The 22,838-nt window shown below is 44.2% G+C and overlaps 1 protein-coding gene and 1 long non-coding RNA gene across 5 annotated transcripts in view; one reads left to right on the forward strand and one right to left on the reverse strand.

The window, feature by feature from the left end:
• Window positions 1-22,838, reverse strand: part of LOC138962181 (uncharacterized) — a 53,221-nt gene that overhangs the window by 8,248 nt on the left and 22,135 nt on the right. For all 4 annotated transcript variants that reach the window (XM_070333908.1, XM_070333909.1, XM_070333906.1 and 1 more), the window contains exons 14-15: window positions 21,980-22,168; window positions 20,993-21,193 (exon numbers count right to left, since the gene is read on the reverse strand). In XM_070333908.1, the coding sequence (XP_070190009.1) occupies window positions 20,993-21,193; window positions 21,980-22,168 (390 nt within the window). The remainder of the gene's footprint in view (window positions 1-20,992; window positions 21,194-21,979; window positions 22,169-22,838) is intronic.
• LOC138962180 (uncharacterized) lies at window positions 846-9,395 on the forward strand. Its single transcript, XR_011454430.1, has 3 exons — window positions 846-1,391; window positions 1,749-1,929; window positions 8,980-9,395. It is a non-coding gene; the product is annotated as an uncharacterized lncRNA (long non-coding RNA).

The following is a 22,838-nucleotide window of genomic DNA, read 5'->3' on the forward strand; positions in this document are numbered from 1 at the left end:
TTTGCTCTGAAACACCCGTGCACGCAATGTGAATTGGGGGAGTCAGAACAGAAGTTTGCAGGTTGTGATCCTGCACCAAAGAACTGTGTCCCAAAAGGCAGTATCCGGTAGCCTCACGAGGGCCGTTGGACCAGTTCGGTGTCAACCACGGAGGCAAAAGACAAAGAAGCAAGAAGATCCTCCCCGGAAATCGTCGCCGACGGCCATCAACGACGCCGAACAGCGAGCGTCACCCAATGAAGGGGGGGAAAACACCACCGGCAGGCGGCGTGGGACGCTGCAATTCTTCTCTCCCAAACTGCGGAACTCTGGAAATAAAGAGCTAAGCAGTATAGACACCAGGGGCCGGTTTCATATACCGCTCTTATCCTAACTTAGGAGCTCTTAAGGGGTCAAGATGGGGTTAAGAGCAAAGTTAAGATAGGTGCGTTTCACGGACCGCTCTTTGGCCAAAGAGCGCTCCTATGTCGCTCTTATCTTAGGACAGCCCCCCCCCCAGCCCTAAGTTAGGTAAGAGCAGACAGAAGCGCCCCCAACTTGCAAGGGAGATAATTTTAATCCTAAAAATGGCGGCCGTAAATGAGACTGTGAGTCGACTCGACTCGTGCATCATTTTGCGATATAACATGCGCCATCAACACATTTTCGTCACCGCACGGATCCGCGGAATGCCCAAGACGATAAGGAGAGTGCCGCACGCTTTCATTTGTCAAAGCATGGACTCCTGTTTGAAATATGTTGACAAGAGTGTGGACGGTATGCAGTTTAGCACTTACAAGCACCCGCGAAGACTATGATTGCACCGTTTTCTGCGTGATTGATGTCTGTCAGTCCATGCGCGGCGACATATTCTACATCAGCAAGGAAACGAGTCTTCGCTGCATTCACCGAATGTATATTCTGCCTTGCACGACGAGTGTGAACCCGACAGGAAGCGGCTAACCACACGTACTCGTGAGCAATTCCAGATAGCTTGTACTTTTTCGGCGTGTTTGTGGTGCTGTTTACACACATTTTCGAACAACATTCTATCAGTCAGTCAACGAAACAAAACAGCACGAGTATAATATCAACAAGGAAGGATGCCACGCCGTGACGGCTTCTACAGGCATTGAAGTAGTTGGTGACGAACATCTTTGGACCGTGTGTCGTGTTGTTCTATGGCCAGGGTGTGAAAAGGGTACCATGATTTTAAATGAGAGTTGGGTGTGTCCTGCAATCCAAGCACCTCTGGGCTTGTTCATATACGGTGACATTGGCTACATCTTGACACCCTGAATACTCAGTCACACCCTATATCTACAGCAGTGCTCCAAGCAGGTTAACTCAACACGTGAACTAGACACGTCAGCAAGACACGTCAGCATTGTTTCCTGTCATGATGAAAAAAGGTAAGGTTTGGAATAGATCTAAAGCATAATTGATCAAATGTTCCTTTCAAGGCATGCTACTTTTCAGATTGTGTTTGGGAATGTTGTTGCAGAAAATGTCAAGGTTATAAAACAGCTTGCATGAGAGAGAAAACATTAGAGCAGAAAAGGCATGTTTGAAACTTAAATGGGTTGTTATTGTTAATCAGATATACTGACTGTGCTCGTTGTAAGTTTGACTTGGTAGCTGTGCTGACAGTGTTGTCTTAGTATCATCTGCACTGCAGATCTGTGCAGCGTATTCACCTGGTAATTGTAAATGCATACAAGCAAACAGCATTCAGCAAACACTCATAATTTTCTTTCTTGTATCACCAGAGAATAAACTTCATCACCGTCTGCATCGTCTGGCACCACCATGCTCTCCTCCAGTGTCATCTTCTACCCGTGGACACTAACATACAGTTACCAAAGCAAGGGCAGAGACAATGAGGAATGCCAATGAAAGCATAAGTCTTAGTGAACGTGGTGTGCAAGAAAAGACTGGACATCATTTCAGGTAAATATGTTATGCTTGTAATATGATACTCATTCAGTCATTGACAATTCTGTAGAACATTTGGAAAACAAAAGAAGAGGCGTTCTGGGATCACATAGTAGTAGTATGCATACACATTGAAAGAGATGTGTCAAAACGTATTGTTCTCACACACACACACACAAAAACTGGACAGTGAGTAAGAAGAATGCTGTTTCAGTGTTTGACTTCTTTTTTAAACTTTTATCTTTGACTTTAAATTTTACTACTCCTTGATATCAACAAAACTGATTCTTAAGTGACAATAACTAGTAATTTACTAGTACTAAAAACATGTATTTACGCTGTTAACGTGGGGGGGGGGGGGGGGTATTTTTTTGTTTGGGAGAGGGGGGGCATAGATTGTGAGGAGAACAGAACATGCTCTAGGGGATTTCAAGAAATTGTGCTAATTTGTAATTCAGTTGGTTTGTTCCATTTCCTGAATTGTTAGCCTTGTCTGATTCATTTTAAAGGACTGAGTCATTGCTGATATACAGAGCTTTCTTTTAATTGTTTAACCCCTCTAAATTAACGCAAGACCTCGTGTTTTTTACTGTTGAAGCGATTGACACGTGCATCGGCAGTAATGGCAGAACACAAAGTACAAAAGTTAACCAAAGAAGACACCCGGTTCTGGACAGATAATTGATGTTCTTCTCCACGTATGTAAACGTTGCCAAAGCGCTTCGAGCTGTGAAGAAGCGCTATATAAATGTTCTATTTTCATTATTATTATTATTGTGTCTATCCTGAACTTGAGTTCATTTTTAAATGGTACCTTGTGTTTTTTCGGGTCAATTTTTGGGGCATCCTTTTTTGAGCAGCGGAAGAGTGTGCCACATTTCCAAGTGAAGTGCCTTTAATGGCTTGGAAAGTTTGTACAAAATGATTCGGGAGTGATTTTTTTTTTAAAGTACACAATTTGTACAGATAAAATGGTTTGCTAAGTGTAGTATGAATAAGAGCAAGTATTAGAATTACTCACTGTCTTCTCTTTTTCTTGTAAGATCATTATGTGGTGAAACTGCTCTGTTGCTAACATTTAATGGAAAATTTCCTAAATAAATTATCATTTAATTAATATACTTACCCGAATCACATTAGCATTGAGTCACCTGAGATGCTTATCACTGAAAAACGCTTACCCGGCTAAAGAATTTAAAGGGAAGCAACCCCATCACCAAAACGAAAGTGAAAGTAGCTTTGGTAATGGGCCAGTACACCGGGAGTTACCTCCCATACGGGTGTATGCCACGTCACTTCCTCTAGGAACACGTGCCTATTATCATACGGCTTTAAAAAAATCTTAAAACCATAAGCGGGGCAGGTGGGAGGGAATACAGTATGTGATTCGGGTAAGTATATTAATTAAATGATAATTTATTTAGGAAATTTTCCATTTAATATCATATTCTTACTCCGAATCACATTAGCAGATAACATCAACAAGGCGGTGGGCTAGAAATGAATCAAAACTCACCATCAAGTTCTGGACAGGAACTGGCCTGCTGCTATGAGCGCTGGAAGGCCTCTGGAGCCATCCTGTCGAAGAGCTGTGACGTCCCGAAGATAAAAGTTTATGAAAACATCTTCGGAACGCCAATACGCAGTTGTCAGCACCTCCTCTAGACGTCTGGAGCGCAGAACTGCCAGAGAGGATGCCCACGCCCTCGTCTCATGGGCTCGGGCCGAGTCAAGTGGCAAGGAGGGCATAACCCCCCCCCTCTTTGTGCGCCTCCACTCATAAGCCTGCTTGATGAGCGAGGACACCCACCGGGCCAACGTTACCTTCGACAAATCTTTCTCGCGCCTAGTAAGGAGAGAGATAAACAACAACTTCTGAGAACTAGACCGAATCGGCTGAGTCCGGGCTAAGTACAGACGAAGTGCCCTCACAGGGCAATTGACCGAATCGGGGTCACCCGGGGCCAACGCGCTGGTCAGAGCCTTAACTCTAACCAGCGGAGAGGCCTGCCCCGGAGACTGATTCTTGGCCAGGAAATCAGGCCGGAAACGCAAAGATGCGGAACCGTCCGGCTCAAAGGAGATATCTCCAGGCTGACCCGACAGGGCGTGGACCTCGCTACCCCGTCGGGCCGTAGCCAACAAAAGGAGAAACAGCGCTTTGCGAGTGACATTGAACAGACTGGCCTCGCTTAAAGGCTCAAAATCCGCAGAACGAAGGAATTCCAGGATTAAAAACAAGTCCCACTTGGGAGCGGGCAAACGAGCTTTAGCTTCCTTAAGAGCAGCCCCTTTAATGACTGCAGCTATAACGCCCCCGACTCGAACAGAACGACCAATCTGCTGAAGAGTCGCCGAGATAGCGGAGCGCCGGACCCTCAACGAGGAGACTGAGGCGCCCTGTGAAGACATGAAAGAGAGGTGGTTAGCGACCTGAATAGAGCGCGGAGCCACCGAACTCACCCCTCTAGCTGAACACCAGGCAGTCCATGCCTTCCAGTGGGAAGCATAAACTGAAGAGGTGGACGCTCTATGCGAGCGAGCCACCAAGTCCAGAGTCAAAGACGACGCCCCAGAGCGCTTCAGCGAGTCCCGAACAACTTCCACACGTGAAGCTTCAGAAGACTGGGCTCCTCGTGTGGAATGCCTGTTCGGGGCTGCACTAGTTCCCCTCGCACGAGTGCGAGAGGAATGGGGGGCCCTTGGGCAAGCCGAAGAAGATCTGGAAACCAGACCTGCGACGGCCACAGAGGAGCGACCAGAAGAAGAAGGGCCGGCTCCTCCATCTCCGCTTTCCGGATTACTCGGCTGAGTAACGGAAAGGGAGGAGTCTGAAGATCTGTATGTGCCCCCCAACCCTCCCTGGACGCATCTGTAAAGAGGTCCAGGTCGGGGAGGGGCACGACGATCGGAACACCTCTGCAGACCCACTCCGTGTGCAACCACGGAAGGGTCGCAGACTGGAACCATCCCTGCAAAGGGATGAGGGCGTCCCAGTCCACCAGAGGAGAGTCCACAAACGGCTTCAGCGCGAACTGAAGCGGACATTTGTGGACCCGGCCCAGTGAAACCAGAAGAGCCATAGACTCCATCTGCCCCAAGATGGAGGCGAGCGAGCGGATGGAAGCCATCAGGAGAGGTAAAGTGGAGCGAATCTGAGCTTGGAGCTTGTCCACCCTTCTCTGAGAAGGCTGGACAGTCCAAGCGACCGTGTCGAAAGACATCCCCAGATAAGTGAATGTCTGTGACGGGGTCAGCTCCGACTTTACCCGGTTGATCGAGAACCCCAACCAGTTGGATTCTCGAAGAACCGTCAGGGTATCCTGCGAACAGCCGCTCTGGGACTGGTTCATGATGAGCCAGTCGTCCAGATAAGCCCGCAGACGGATACCCTGGGACCTCACCAGTGCACAGACCTGTCTCACCACCATGGTAAAAATCCACAGTGCGAGAGACAGCCCGAAAGGGAGTGCGCGAAACTGGTAGATCTGATCTCCCCACCGGAAATGAAGCCATTTCTGGTCGGTCGGATGCATAAGAATGTGAAAGTATGCGTCCGTGAGATCGATCGAGGTCACCCAGTCTCCTGGGCGGAGAGAGTCTCGGACAGAGGCTGGCGTCTCCATCTTGAATTTTATCTCCCTCAAGAAAGTATTGAGGAGAGATAAATCCAACACGGGACGCCATCCTCCTGATGCTTTGGGAACAGCGACCAGACGCCCGTAAAATCCCAGGGAGCTGTGGACCCGAACTCTCTCCACCGCGCCCTTCTGCTCCAGGGAGGCAATTTCCGACTGCAAGACGGAACGTGCTTCCTGCGAGAAGGGGGGCTTGAACCGCGGAGGCACTCGGGTAAGAGGCGCCTTTTCCTCCCGCCAGAGTAGACGGAAGCCCGAACTCACCACTCCCACAATCCATTGGCTGTCTACTACCGACATCCAACGAGAAAGTGCCCGGGAGGGGCCTCCCGCCATCACCAAGGTGGAGGGCGGGAGGGAGGTGAGATCGGGAGCGCTTCATTGGGGGTGTGGCTTACTTCCAGAGCCGCCACGCCCCCTCCCCGATGCCGTCCTCTTCTTCCCACCACGAGCGGCCGGCGAAGCCTGCCGCTTCTGAGCTGGCTTGGGGTTAGACGATGTCTGAGCCTGCTTCTGTTTAGAAGGCTGAGACTGTTTCACCCCCTTCAGAGTGTAGTCAAGGAACTGACTGTCCTTGTTTGACTGAATCTCCTTCTGTCTGGCATCCAGTGCCAGCGGACAGAAGAGAGACTCCTCTGAGACCGGGGAGACTCTCAAGGTCTCCCTAGTAGCCAGCTCCGTGAATTGGGACTGCGAGAGGAAGAGATCCCTCCTGCAGAGTACCGCTTGGGTGTACTGCAGGGAGGAAAGACGCAATTGTTCCTCATTGACCTTGGCCAATGCGGTCAAAAGCGCAGAGACATCGTCCGCATTCTGTTCTTCACTGAGAGTGAAAGGAACTAGCGAATCGGTCAATGCCCGAGACAGAGCCCGAACGAGAGTCTCCGCAATGGAGGACAGTTCGATCTGCCGACGTCCAACCTCCTCAGCAGAGAGGAGGGAAGCCTCGGAAACCGGCAAAACCGAATCACGCTTGATCGGTTTAGTCAGAAGAGGCAGCAATTCCCGGGAAACCGGAAGGGTAGCCCTAGGGAGTGCAAAAGACGCCAGCCAATCTGGCTCTGATTGGGCATGCCAAGCTTCCTATTGGCCGTAGGCACGAAGGAAGAGGCTTGGGCAGCTGAAGCCACCCACTGCTGAGCTGATTCCGGAACTGGACCAAAAGGAAGCAGTAACGGAACAGGCACTGGCCGAATACCACTCCCCGCATGTGCTGGACGAACCAGTGAATGCGAAAGTTGGTAAGCCACTGACGGAGACTCGGCGAACCGGAAGGAAGAAACATCCTCCTGTGCCGGCCGGAAGTCCGCCATGGCAGAAGGAACGAATGATGCGGAAGAGTCCGCAGCCACCACCCCTTCAGGAAAATAACGAGACGTTACTTCCGCCGCGACGTCAAGAACAGACTTGAGCTTCGACGGAAACACGCCCCGCGACTCCTCGCTGACCACTGATGGAGCATCAGAATAGTCACACGTGGAACCATGACCGAAGTCACCAGTTCCGGAAGCAGAAGCATGCCCTGGCAAACCGGAAACCGGAAAAGCCTGAGCACTAACGTCATCCTGCCGCCCAAAACCCTGTGAAGGTAAAGGGTAAGCAGGACGACCATCCGCAAAAACCGGAGCTGGATGAGCTGACGTCACTCCCCCGACTGAGTGGAGTGATGCCTGCTCAAGCCTAGGCGCTTGAAAGCCGGAAGGCGCACGCTGTAATCCACTATCTGGTATCCGGAAGGAACCACCAGAAGAGGAAGAAGCGTTTCCGGCCGAAACCGGAAGTGTAGTCAACGGAACCGCAAAATGCGGAAGTGAAGACTGCACTGGTTGACTTCGCGATCCGGAAGGACCGGAAGTCAGTGAATACTCCATCCTGCCGCGACCGCCGTAGCGTGCCGGAGCGGACGGATCATCACTTCCGGCAAGTGCCGGAAATGCGGCAGTCGAAACCGACTGCCGCCGCTGTTCGAACAAGTCCGGGGCCTCGTAGGTTATCGCCGGAAATGAAAGATCAGCAAGGTATCGGTCGTGACCCGATGCGAAAGAGCTGTCCCCCGAAGGAGAACGTCCAGGCGCCTCACGAGGGCTATCGGACCAGCTCTGCTTACCAACCGACGCTGAAGAGGGAGGACGCTGCTCCAAGCCGGAAGTGGAGGACAAAGACACGGAAGCCAATGCCCGGACGTCACTGCCAGATGCCGGAAACGCCGAACTGCTGGCGACGGAACGCTGAAATTCTGCCTGCACCAAGCTGCGGATTTCTGGAACCAGTGACTTTAACAGAGAGGAAACCAACGCACCTTGTCCAGGTGCTAACAAAGAAGACGAAGTCTCCGATGTAGAGACAGGTGCAGAAGTAACAGTAGCGCTAGGCGCCGCAAAAGAAGCAGAAGTAGTAACAGCGCTAGGCGCCGAAATTGGTACAGCCAACAAAGTGTTACGCTCTTGGTCTGTAACAAGTAACGTTGCTTTGGAAGAGGAAGACTTAGCCTTAATTTTCCCCTTGGGGTCCGACTTGCCACGGCGCTTGTCTGAATCAGACATGTTGACAACAACACGTGGCAACGCGAAAAAATTTACTGAAACATAAGTCTAAACGACTGGAAAATTCAGTAAACACACGCACTAATGCGTTAACAAAATACTATAGCTAAACTTGCCCCACAAGCAGAGGCACGGAGAGCTACAAACAAAGTCACACGAGCTAGAAAACTAACTCACACAACAAAATGGCGACACGCAAGACACTGACACAAACGTCAACAACACGTGGCAAAGTAAAAAGATTTACTGAAACGTAAGTCAAAACGACTGAAAACACAGTAAACACACACGCTTACGCGTCAACAAAATACTAAAGCTACACTTGCCCAAACAGAAAGAGGGCACGCAGAGCTACTAGCAAAGTCACACGAGTTAGCTAACTAACTCACACAACAAAATGGCGAAACACGCAAGTCACTGACACACAAGTCCGTAAAAAACGGACAACGTACAGTAACGAAACAGCGCAAACAACCAACAACAAACGGGAACGAGCTCACCAAACTGTAGGCAAGGCGAGCAGACAAGCTGGGTAACGTGGCCGGCGGGTGTCACTCAAACACACAAGGTCAGCCACAGAGCGTCAAAAAGTGAACCGTCCTCTCCGAGGTGAAAAAGACGTATGGTAATAGGCACGTGTTCCTAGAGGAAGTGACGTGGCATACACCCGTATGGGAGGTAACTCCCGGTGTACTGGCCCATTACCAAAGCTACTTTCACTTTCGTTTTGGTGATGGGGTTGCTTCCCTTTAAATTCTTTAGCCGGGTAAGCGTTTTTCAGTGATAAGCATCTCAGGTGACTCAATGCTAATGTGATTCGGAGTAAGAATATGATATTAAATACAAGAAACCTTCTGCTCTTATGTTGCTGTTCCTTGTTTAAGGACCTCTACCCACACACTGATGCTGACACTCGTTGAGGGGCCAACTACCAACACTGATGATGATACTCGCTGAGGGGTCGACTACCAACACTGAGGCTGACACTCGCTGAGGGGCCAACTACCAACACTGATGGTGATACTCGCTGAGGGGTCGACTACCAACACTGAGGCTGACACTCCCTGAGGGGCCAACTACCAACGCTGATGCTGACACTCGCTGAGGGGCCAACTACCAACGCTGATGCTGACACTCGCTGAGGGGCCAACTACCAACGCTGATGCTGACACTCGCAGAGGGGCCAACTACCAACACTGACCCTGATACTCTCTGAGGGGCCAACTACCAACACTGATGCTGACGCTTGCTCACGGGTCAACTACCAACACTGATGTTGACGCTTGCTCACGGGCCAACTACCAACACTGATGTTGACGCTTGCTCAGGGGCCAACTACCAACACTGATGTTGACACTCGCTGAGGGGCCAACTACCAACGCTGATGCTGACACTCGCAGAGGGGCCAACTACCAACACTGACCCTGAGGGGCCAACTACCAACACTGATACTGACGCTTGCTCACGGGTCAACTACCAACACTGATGTTGACGCTTGCTCAGGGGCCAACTACCAACACTGATGCTGACGCTTGCTCAGGGGCCAACTACCAACACTGTATGTAGTGGCCACTGTGTAACCTCCCTTGCACAAAACAACAAATTTTATATTTAAAATGGTTAAAGGAATTTTTTAAGCATTTGAGACAGTGACAAAAGGTCAGGTGTCATGTCTACTGTCCCGAATGACACACGATTGCTGACATTTCACCATTGCCAAAAGAATAAACAAATAAGAAATAGGTAGAAAATGAATGTGAACACTGACTTTGATTGTTGATCAGTATTTTCTATACCACTAACAAATAATCTACTTACACATAGCTGTTTGGCAAATGTATGTTGCATGGGACACGCTGACATGAAAGTGGAAGATGTTTTTCCCTCTAGAGAAACTACATATCAAGTTACACTTTTTGTGCTCTTCCATTCCAGTTGGCAATCAATTGTTAACGCATGTTATTAGAAAAAATAGAACGAAAACAGATTAGATAGAATGAAAAATGTACTGGTGATGTCATTTGGGACATACTGACATGAAAACGTCACCTTTTGTCATTGTCTCATTTACATTAATTATGCTAGGAACAGTCTGCAGACACAGAAGTATACAGTGGTTTTGTCAATATTAATTAGCAGTTAAAAGATGTCCAACGTTCATATTCTATTTCTATACTACCTGTCAACAACAACAAACTAAGCAAACGCGTTTGAGGTCAGATCATTTTGATGAGGCCATTTATTGTTAAACCAATTATAAGACTGAAAAGGCCATTCATTGTCCTATGTTATTTAGAAAACAGATTTAGTTTACACGAGGTACTGTTTATAAAGTAGAACCTACAAGACTAGCATCCCCAAAAATCAAATTCGCAAAATCAAGTTTAACGCGTTAAAATCGACATACAATCAAAACTGCTGAAAGGAAACCTGTTGTGCAAGTTATTAGAAAGAACAATTAAATATGCATCCAAACAGTCAGTTTAGTTTACATATCTGGTCTACAATGGCGTAATGGCATGATGAACGGTATGTAATTCTTCTGAGAAGCCGTAAAATGCGGTTTCTGGGGCCATTTTAGTGGGTAATCAGAAGAAATCCAGCACATTTAATAAATTTCTCAATGCATTGCCTTCAAACGTCCGGTAATTTATGCTAAGACATGTCGTTAAGTACATCAAGTCATTCAAGAGATTAGGTTTGCTTTTATTTGACATGCCAGAAAGAGTCCTTAAAATAGTCGGTTGGTCTAAGCTGACTCATCAAACAAATTTAATTTGATGCTATCTTCAACTTCAAATAACAGATAAGCCAAATACTCAAATTTCATGTACATATTTTATCAGACATGGATGGTATGAGGATTTCACAGCGAAAGTAATCTTTAAGAAGTGGACTATTTTCACAGCGCTGAGCACAAATAGCCCACATCAAGCTCACTGCTGAACATTTAACTGCTAGCTGCTGAGCAGGGCTTTTGAGAGAGCATTTCCCAAGAATGTTTGTACGCGTTTGAACAAGTGATCTGAGCAGCTGTCGTTGATTATGAATTACATTTCAGTGTAATTTGAAGCTTTAATGTTTGTTTAAAGCCTGCATATTTAAAACAAATTCTGTTTTCTTTGGAAAAGGTACATCGTTATTTTTTTTAATTCTTTTTAACATGTCGCATAACAGCAGTACTAACGTCTCAAATGACTTGACATTTTGTTTGTACCGTAAAGTACCTTGTAAGCGCCCACCCCCCCCCTGTGCACCAATTCCGACCCAAAGTAGGGGGTGGGCGCTTACTAGGTACTACACCCTATGCATGAGCAGTTTTCAGTAAGAAATGTGATCTTTGATCACTTCGTAATCATATCTTCTTTCTTTCTTCATCTTCCATTGTTATATTTAGTCAAGTTTTGACTAAATATTTTAACATCGAGGGGGAATCGAAACGAGGGTCGTGGTGTATGTGCGTGTGTGTGTGTGTGTGCGTGTGTGTGTCTGTGTGTGTGTGTAGAGCGATTCAGACTAAACTACTGGACCGATCTTTATGAAATTTGACATGAGAGTTCCTGGGTATGAAATCCCCGAACGTTTTTTTCATTTTTTTGATAAATGTCTTTGATGACGTCATATCAGGCTTTTCGTGAAAGTTGAGGCGGCACTGTCACGCCCTCATTTTTCAACCAAATTGGTTGAAATTTTGGTCAAGTAATCTTCGACGAAGCCCGGACTTCGGTATTGCATTTCAGCTTGGTGGCTTAAAAATTAATTAATGACTTTGGTCATTAAAAATCTGAAAATTGTAACAAAAAATAAAAATTTATAAAACGATCCAAATTTACGTTTATCTTATTCTCCATCATTTGCTGATTCCAAAAACATATAAATATGTTATATTTGGATTAAAAACAAGCTCTGAAAATTAAATATATAAAAATTATTATCAAATTGTTTTTTTCGAAATCAATTTAAAAACACTTTCATCTTATTCCTTGTCGGTTCCTGATTCCAAAAATATATAGATATGATATGTTTGGATTAAAAACACGCTCAGAAAGTTAAAACGAAGAGAGGTACAGAAAAGCGTGCTATCCTTCTCAGCGCAACGAATACCCCGCTCTTCTTGTCAATTCCACGGGCACTGCCTTTGCCACGGGCGGTGGAGTGACGATGCTACGAGTATACGGTCTTGCTGCGTTGCGTTGCGTTCAGTTTCATTCTGTGAGTTCGACAGCTACTTGACTAAATATTGTATTTTCGCCTTACGCGACTTGTTTTTCTTGTTCGTATTGTCATTAGAAGAGCTTGGGGAGACGAATGTCGTCGCATCCTTTTCTTGTCTGCAGAGGTGCCGCTGTCGGCCGCACTGTGTCTCTGTTTACCTTGAACAAGGGGTACGTCTGGTTGGTATTGGTACCTCGCCGAGTGGAGACAGCATGCCTTTGTTTACAACGCTTCAGCCACATAGGTGATGCAACAAATTCGTCTATGTCCAGTCCACCAGCCAGTTCTAAGGCTCCTCTTTGCAAATCTTTGTTGCGGACGACACGCCCTTCCGCCCGCTCTTGATCAAGATATTCTAACACACCTTCATCTACCTCTTCTGATCTGACGTCTCGACCGCCATGTAACTTTCGCTTCTTCTTTTCCTTTCCCGCCTGGTGACGTAAAAGGGTATTGCGATTCTCTCGCCATTCTCGTATCCTTTTTCTATCTACCCCAAACTCACTTGCTGTTTGCGACACATTTCCATTGGCGTTATTATCAAAATAGTCAAGAGCTGACAGCTTAAATGCAACGGTGTACGATTTGATCCGCGGCATCTTGTAATCATTGACTTGCAGGCGTTTAGATCCAAGGCGTGCAGACACACGTGATAGGGTTTACAAGAAAGGGAAATCATTCACAAAACTAGCAGATCAAGTGCGGAATTTATATTTCCCCTGATTTCAATGGTGTAAAGTGGGGGGTGGGCGCTTACAAGGTACTATACCCTATGCACGGTTTTGGACTAAAAGTGGGGGGTGGGCGCTTACTCGATACTGGGCGCTTACAAGATACTTTACGGTAATTCGGTACATCTGATTTGTTGCTTAATTAATTTATTTGATAATTGTCGGTAAAAATACCGGTTAACACCTCACAATCGCAAACCTGTTTAATGTTGTCTTTTCTAATTCATGACATGTGTTAGCACGAATCACCAAATATTTGAAGGCAATGCGTTAAAAAGTTGCAGAAATTCAAATGTATTGTTTTGTTTCATTACCCGCTAAAACGGCTTCAAAAACTGCCTTTTATGCCTACTGAGAGGATTACCACATATACCTACTGAGAGAATTAACACATACACCGCTCAGCATGGCATAGTAACAAAATTGACTGTTTCAGATACACATTTGATTGCTCTGATTTTTTGTCGATTTTAACGCAGGAACCTTGATTTTTCAAATTTGATTTTTGGGGGTGCCTGTGTTGTAGGAATCACTGTATACACACTACCTCATGTGAACTCAAACAGCTTTTTGAATAAGGGCAATCAATACATGCCCTTTTCAGTCATATAATTTGTTTTACAATAGACTGCCTCATCAAAACATTCTGCCCTCAAACGCATCTGCCTAGTTCTTAAAAGAATCACGCTTTGGACTACACAGTCCTGATGATGTGGGTCGTGTACAATCCATACTTTCCAAAGGAGGATTAAAAGTAAAAAGTATGGGTCGTACACTACCCACGCCATCCAATTAGGAGTTTTGCCGTCTCTTTGCATAGTATTAGTAATTAGTATGGGTCGTACATGACCTACACCATCCCAGTTATACAGGGTAAAATTCCTTACGGAATTCCATATGGGTCGTCCGCAACACACATCATCCCGACTGAGTAGTTCAAATTACTTCGTTTGTGTTAAAAGATATTTTTCAAAAGTTGTGCAATTGTATGGTGATCGGAGATTACATGAAGTCTCAATTAATTAATAATGTTAAATAGTTTCAGAGATATATATCCCTTACAGCAATGAAAAGTTGCTGCAATGTCGCTGCGAGGTCGCAGCGATCTAAACCCATCACGGCAACTAGTCGCAGATGGTCACGACTACCCACGATGTTGGCACGAGCCTCACAACAAGGTCGCAGCTACCCACAACCTTGGCGCAAGCCTCGCGACAACATTGCAGATAGCTGCAACCTTGGCGTGAGTCTCGCGACAACATCGCGGGTAGCTGCACCCTTGGTGCAAGCCTCACGACAACATCGCGGGTCGCTGCGAGCCTCGCAACAACATCAAAGTTAGCTGCTCAAAGTTAGTCTCGCAACAACATCGCAGGTAGCTGCGACTTTGGCGCGATTACATGGCTGTTAGTTGCGACCTTGGCGCAAGCTTCCCAACAACATTACAGCTAGCCGCGACCTTAGGGCCATGACATTGTCCAAATATAGTGAGCAGAGTGCTTTCCCTCAGTCAGCCATATTGAAATAGCTAGCCCCGGATGAAGGTATGTGCATGCAGGTCTCTGCATTTTGAAAAATATTTGCAAATTTCTGGAGCATTAATGATGATTTTTCGCTGTAAAGTCTAAGGTTAAGTTCTGGTCTGTAGTAATTTAATAACAAAAAAGTTTACAGGTCTGAACTGTTGAATACAGGGATGTTAAATTAGAATCTAACTAGCTGCTTCATCCTAAAATAATAATAATCATGATCAGGTACTGAAAAAAATATTCTATCAACAAGAAATGTAGTGCGCATGAAAGATGTTAGTTTAATCGATCAAGTATGAAAAAGACAAAATAAACCCCTGACAAATGTCAAAGTAGTTGAAGCATTAAAATAGTGTATGGAATTAGCAAAGTCATGCAGTTCTCAACTGACATACCTGCTAGCTGCATATGTACCACCACTTCAGTGAATGAATTTTTAATTTCAAACCTGGTTAAGAATTGACTAATCATAGGCACATAGCAGGAAGCTCGCAGGAAGCTTGTGGCAAGTGCACTAGGACATCGCGGCTATCCGCGACTAAGTCGCAACATACTTGTAGGAGGGGTCTAGGACATCGCAGCTAGTCGCGACCAGGTCGTGGCAAGCTCGCGGGTAGGTTGCAGCTAGCCGCGACTTGAGAGGATAAGCTAAAAAATAAAAAATAAAGTAATCTACAAATGTTGACTTTGTGGGTACAACATTTATGAATACTGGAAAATGTGTATCTTTTCAATTTGTTTTCTTATAGTCTGTTAGAGATTATCCTCTCAAACAAAATATCTATCTGAATGTCTAAAATTAAAACATTTCTGCAAAAGTTTAAATCATTCCGATGAATAGTTTGGAATCTATCTTGTCATCCGTGAACTAACCTGTTTTGATTGAACGCTTTGCCATTTAATAAGTGATATGATAGTTGTTGCTTTTTGGGTCCAGCGGACCATATAGGCCAAATCAGGACCCCGCCATTTAATAATTTTTACTACAGACAATCTAAGGGGAAAAACAATTTTGGACCATATATTATCATTCTACGTACATTGAAGCTAATGCACACCAAATTTTAACACAAACTGTTCTGTTTCATGAATGTTATGGTCAAATGACTTGAAGAGAAAAAACGGTGTATTTTATGGTAGCTTCTGCCCTCAACTTCTGTTGGAATATGCACCATTTTGATCACTGTGTCCATTGACTTTTGGTATCCAGTGTATTCAATTACAATGAAATTCATAGCCTCGTTGATTTTCGGGCTGGTGTTGCTGATGATGTCGAGTTTAAAAAAAAAAATTCCATGTAAAATTATTAATTCAGTGACCTGCGTAAAAAGAGAGGGGATAGTGCGATATGACGATTTTTTTATATTTGATTTTGACTCCAACCTTGTTCAACACACAGTAACTAGTAATTCTGAATCATACACACTTTGAAGGCAAACTTAACCAGGTTTTATGTGATATTTTTAGTTTCATGAATAGTTCACGATATGAATGTAGCAACAGCAACAAAAACATGCTAGAAGGATATAGTGTTGACAATTTTACACTGATTGACCACGATGCTAAATTAAGTTGGTGTTGTTGTTTTTCTTTCTCATTTTATTTTGCATCTGCCCACAAAAAGCAGTAGAGTTTCTTTCGCAGCATTTCAGTGATATGTTTATTATAAATTAAAAACCTTCAAACAAAGCTTATTGCATCCATTTTCGTACCCTAACTAAAGCATTAGTTTCCGTGTTCATTCATTCAAACGTTCTGTGACATTTAAGGCAAAATAAATGATTTGGCTTTCTCCCCGTATGTAAAAGTTGTCAAAGTGTGCCTATTCTGAATTTTCTTCAATGTATTATTGGTGCCTAACGTTTTTCTAGGGTCGATTTCTGGGGTACAGTGGAACCTCCCTTTTAAGACCTCAAAAAATCTGAGAAAATCAGGTCTTTAAAAAGAGGGAGTCTTAAAATGGGGGTAATTTTGTGAACAGAAAGTCTGAAAAATCAATGCCTTAACAAGGAGGGAGTCTTCAATTAGGGGGGTCTTAAAAGGGTGGTTCCACTGTACCCTTAAATAAGAGGCGATCGTGTAACCCATATAAATTAAATCTTTGATTCCAAAAGTGTGCGAGATAGCCCACTCGATGGCCTTTAATGACAAAGAAAGTTTGAATGAATTGACACGGGAATGATTTTTCTAGTAGGGGTACGAAAATGGGTGCAACAATATTTTGGCAGAGTGTATATGCAATGACCATAGTATTACCTACCTTGCATGAACAAGATCAAGGTTGATCAGACAATTGTGTTTGTAACTTTGTCTCACATAGCCATAAACAAGCTGGTAGCTGTTTCCCAAACCAATATAAAAAGAAACAATAAGTAAATAAAAATATCTTAACTCACAGTCACCCCATGAATTTGGAGCAACAGGCCCAAGAATAATGTTTTTTAATAATACTAATTCTTTTTAAACATTGTTCTATAACAAGCAAAAACTATCAAACATATTAGGAAATGATTTTACAGGTTGAACTTTTTTCAGGTAAAAACTAAATACATACCTTATGCTTTAAATATTAATGTACATGTCTACTATCTGATACTGTATCGCATTAACTTTAAACAGCCTGACTCATTGTGAAATTGTGCAAGTAAACATTTTGACATGGTGCTTATTTTTTAAAGACACAATCTTTCCCGTTCAAAGAATTGTTCTCATCATCACAGATCTGGACTGTCTTTTGCATGGATTGATGGAATAAGACAAGTCTTACACTTGGACAAACACTTGGCGGAGGGGTGTGCCTTTTGAAATTGTCTCTTTCAAATGAAGAATATGTTCGTAATCTATTTTAAGGTTTCACCTGACCATCCTCTGTGTATATGATACAGCTCTCTTTAAAGATATCCTTGTTATGCAAACTATCTTGTTAACCACCCCATGTACATTATGGGATTCGTAATGCAGTATTTATGGCATTTATTGCTATCTGGAAAGTATGAAAGTAAAAATCATTACTTTTAGGTACATGTCTAAAGGCAGTTTTGATTGATTAAATTTTGGATGATCACAGGTGTCAGTGACTGAATGTAATCCACAAAAAACCTCCTAGTCCTAGTCTGCAATTATCCAATGTACAAATATAAACGTATTCATGTTGGTGTTTATGATGCTTTAAATTACAGTGTAAGGAAGGTATGTAAAAGGTAACCAGAAAAAGGTCAAACAATGTAACCCTGCTATTTCTCGTGTTAAGTTGTGGTGAAAATTGATGCATCGCATTGAAATAAAGACAGATGTGAATGATCAGAAGATTTTAATGACGTTTTGTTGGGTTCCATGCTTGCTGTTGGCATTTGCAAACTGCTTGTGGATAAAAGTCTGTGTGTGTGCTTGTATGTCTGTGTCAAGATATGAACACGTTTATAACACAAACAATGCTTTCTCACTGAAATGACCATCGGTAGGATATGCTGACCAATGCTCTCTCTCTCTCTCTCTCTCTCTCTCTCTCTCTCTCTCTCTCTCTCCAGTATGACTGATCTACCACGGCTGATTAATGCAGAGTCAATGTCTTCACAAGTACAGAAAATAATTCATATCTAAGCAAAAACAAAAACACCCAGTCTTTGATTGTCTGAATGAAATACACTTTCCTTTCATTTACGTCACAATTGCATGACAAAGACGCAAGATAAGTTTAACAACTTTGACCTAACACACACCGAAAACAAAATACAATCGCAAAATACCCCTCCCTATCTGAATCTGTCAGCAATGCCTCACGCAGATCGATGCAAGGTGCAGATCAAGCAAACACACACACACTCACACACACACGCACATAATGTTGTCTTAACCGGATCACTATATATTTGGGGGACATAAACTTCAGCCTATGCATGACCCTTCCCTTCAGTGGCAACTGTTGTAGATCAAATGGTATGACATTTGTGCAATTTCGAAACAAAGTTTCCAAATTTGGCTATTGTCTCAACAGAACAAGGTTTGACATTTAGCGGTAGCAATATTTACCTGATTTAAACCCTCCAAACTTTTACCTTTTGGATTGTCTGGATGTCTGACAAACACCCCCTTCACTCCCTAGATCATCGGTGACCTAAAGAAAGCAGTTACAGCTCCCTAAACAGCAAAGCTTTCGTGCCACTGACAATTTCGGAGGCGTAATTTGAAACACATTTTGGATAAAAGGTAAATTCTGATCATAATACCTAGAGACTCGAAACTGTGTAGAATGGTCGTGGATGAACTAAAGTGCATGCACAACAACTATGAACATATTTGCTAAACACAAATGACTGAGAAAAAAACAAACTTCATTGTACAGTTACACTTTCGCAATGCCGCGCAAAATTCATTAATGACAGGAACGCATTCATCCATTGGAAATGCCCTGATCCTGCTTGTTATTGCTATATTCAAATAACTGACTGTCTAATATTGATTCATGTATACTATATGTCATTCAATTTATCCCAAATGTAACAATCTTGAGTGCTGAAATCGGGTATAGTTCGGTTACTGAACAATTCAAACCTCGTACTGTTGAGTCGATCCCCGAATTTGGCAACCTTTTTTGAAAATGCACAAAAGTCAGACCATTTAATCTATAAATGTGTCAATTTGTACAAGGGTCATGCATAGGATGAAGTTTTTGCACACCAAATATCAAGTGATTCGGTTTGCAGATGTAGAAGTTATTAACAATTTTGAGGCCGAGAAAATTCATTGCGGATGATTTCAAGGACGTCATTCAGATCTAGATCTATGTACTGTACCATGCAAGGCTCGTATTTTATTCGTTTCGTGACGAGCTACAAAAACTAGCCTCCACTATCGCGTTGCTTTCGTTGACATCCGCAAGGAGGGTTAACATTTCTCTCTCTGTAAATGTGTCCTTGCGTTGTTTGGATCCGTGTGGTGTCGTCTGCTTTTCGTCTGCTTTCGCCGGATGTTGTGACTTTCAATCGGACGTGACGCAACCAATCTTATACGCAACTAAAAAATATCGCTTTGCTGCTCTTAGCAAAGAGTGACCCCTGAGATGGTTCATGAAACGAGTCGTTCCTAACTTTCGTCCCACTCTCAGCTAAGAGCTCTTAAGGCCCTATTCCTAGGAACGCCTAAGAGCGCGTATATGAAACTGGCCCCAGAGCGCCATGCTCCGATGCCTAAAAGAGGGAAAGCAAGAAGAAAAAGAAGTCAAAGACATGCTTAACTGCCCCCAAAACACATGTTCATTTGGGGCAGAATAAGTAACGGACATAACGGTATTACATGCTTAGTCCGAAACAACAACAATTACCAATGGTCTGGTAGATCCATGACATAAGCCTTGCCATGTTTTATCACTGTCAGCCATGCTGACCCACAAAAATGGCGGCCAAACACTAAGTTACCGGAAAATTTACAAGTCCAAAACGGACGAAAAGTCAGCAACTACAACAAAATTCCTGTCAAACTAATGATCAAAAAGGAAAGAGCTTACCAACTAACAAAGCAGAAGGCAAGTAAGGAGGTAATATAAGGTTTACCTCACCATTACATCGGCCTTGCCACATTTTATCGCTGTCAGCCAAGCTGACCCACAAAAATGGCGGCCAAACAATCAGTTACTGAAAAATTTACAAGTCCAAAAACGGACGAAAAGTCAGCAACTACAGCAACATTCTTGTCAAAATAATGACCAAACAGGAAAGAGCTCACCAACTAACGAAGCAGAAGGCAAGTAAGACGGGTAAGTGGCCGGTGGGAGTCAAACAAACACCAAACAGCACAGCCACGAGAGAGCCAAAATTCAACAACCTTCTCCTCAGAGCTGAAAAAGTCGTATGATCTTGACCACGTGTTGAGGAGCGGTAGTGACGTAGTACACACCAATGGGAGGTAACTCCCCGGGTCTGTGGTCATTACCAAGGCTCCATTTACACTTTTTGTGGTGGGGTTGCTTCCCTTTAAAATTGTTTAAGACGGGTAGCCTTTTCAGACCTTAGCATCTCAGACTGCGTCAATGCTTTATGTGATTCGGAGTAAGAATATGCAATTTAATCATGTGCGCACACTCACACAGACACCACTTGCGCGCACACACACAATTAGGCAGAGTGCTTGTAATGTGTTTATCTTTCTCATTGCTGAAGGATGACTTTTAGATTTAAGATGTATTGATCATTGATATCAAGTCAAGCTTCAAATTATTTTATATGTTGACTAGTCAGGTAATGTTACACATTGAGAAATCTCACAGGTCATTTGAGTAATTTTCTGCCAGAATGACAATTTCCAAAATGTACAGGAAGAGTGACTGGTAACTGACTCTTGGTGTATCCTCTTCCCCCCCCCCCCCCACCCCCTCACATCCACACCCCCCTTCCACACACACACGGAGAACCCTTAGAGCTACTCACCTGTGCAACAGTAGAAATAAGATCACTGAGCGGCAGAACAGTGATCATGGGATCTGTGCTGTGAGAGGGATTCTGTGAAGAGATGGGCACACCATCGGCACCGCTGACGGGAACACCGCTGACGGGATCATGTGCAACGTAACAGGTGGTGGACCCATCGTCCCGCGTCACTATCTCTATGTGGTGCTTCTTGCGCATATGCTGTCACAGATCAGGAAGACGGAATGAATAACAACACCACCACTGGAAGTATTCATTTTCAAAAAAGCAGAGAATCAAGCTTGGAAAAAGTAAATACAAACACAAGCTTGCTGCACAAAAATCAGTTTTTTTCCTGCAAATATCTTGTTCTACAAAAAATGTAGTTGTCATGAAAGACTTCCTGCTTCTTCTTCTTCTTCTTCTTCTGCGTTTGTGGGCTGAAACTCCCACGTACACTCGTGTTTTTTACACGAGTGGAATTTTACGTGTATGACCGTTTTTTACCCCGCCATTTAGGCAGCCATACGCCGTTTTCGGAGGAAGCATGCTGGGTATTTTCGTGTTTCTATAACCCACCGAACTCTGACATGGATTACAGGATCTTTTTCGTGCGCACTTGGTCTTGTGCTTGCGTGTACACACGGGGGTGTTCGGACACCGAGGAGAGTCTGCACACAAAGTTGACTCTGAGAAATAAATCTCTCGCCGAATGTGGGGACGAACTCACGCTGACAGCGGCCAACTGGATACAAATCCAGCGCGCTACCGACTGAGCTACATCCCCGCCCACTTCCTGCAATATAGGGACACTTTGGGCTGGTCCCAAGGGTGTCCTTTTACCACAGGTACCACTGTACCATAAGTCGTGCCTTCACATTCACGTTATGTTTTAATCTCTGTGACATACCACAACATGTTAAGTTTTAATCACTGTGCTATCCCACAACATGTTACGTTTTAATCACTAAACCATCCCACACCAAAAGGACAAAAAGAACAGCTCACCTGGAACAAGTTTCTTCGCTTGGGATTCATGTAGCGACACAGCACACAGGAGTAGACGTGGGAGGGAGGGGACTGATCGGTGACGTTGTGTCGGCGCATGTGTACAAGCAGGTTCTTCTTGTTGGTGGTGTGGAAATCGCATACCACACACGAGAAGTCAGTCTGCTCTGACGGCATGATGTCCCGATGCTGCAAAGGACGGATTATCATGTATGTTTATGGTCAGCGATTAGAAACAGCACAGCTTTAACAATATGGCATACTTTTCATCTAGTGAGATCCGATGAAGTTTATCTCACAATCTGCTTTCAAGATAAAAATGAACATTAATTGACCCATGTTTCTTCTGGTCTACTACAAGTGTGATATTTTACAATCGAAAATTTTTGGTTAAATTTTCATTTGATTAATATACTTACCCAATTCATATATAGCAATTTACTTCAGTTTAGTGCTAGGACGCTGAAACTACGCTCACCCTGGAAAGGGGGAAAGTACCCTAAAAATAGAACAGCCTTGACAGTCACAATGACGTCATGACCGGGATACCCTCCCAGCATGCACTGAGCACGCATGCTCCCGCCGCCATCTTGTAAATTCATTCGCTCGAAGCACCCCATTATATTTTTAGGGAACTAAAGCGGGGTAGGCGGGAGGGACTTCAGTATATGAATTGGGTAAGTATATTAATCAAATGAAAATTTAACCAAAAATTTTCGATTAAATTACATATCTTATCCCAATTCATATATAGCAGATTGCTAATTAAGGTGGTGGGATGCTCACCTATGAACTAGACAACAAATGGCCTGCTGCTACCATAGCTGCCAGGCCCTTGGTACCGTCCTGGCGCGTACTA

Source organism: Littorina saxatilis, linkage group LG3 (genome assembly GCF_037325665.1).
Source record: "Littorina saxatilis isolate snail1 linkage group LG3, US_GU_Lsax_2.0, whole genome shotgun sequence".
NCBI lineage: Eukaryota > Metazoa > Mollusca > Gastropoda > Littorinimorpha > Littorinidae > Littorina > Littorina saxatilis.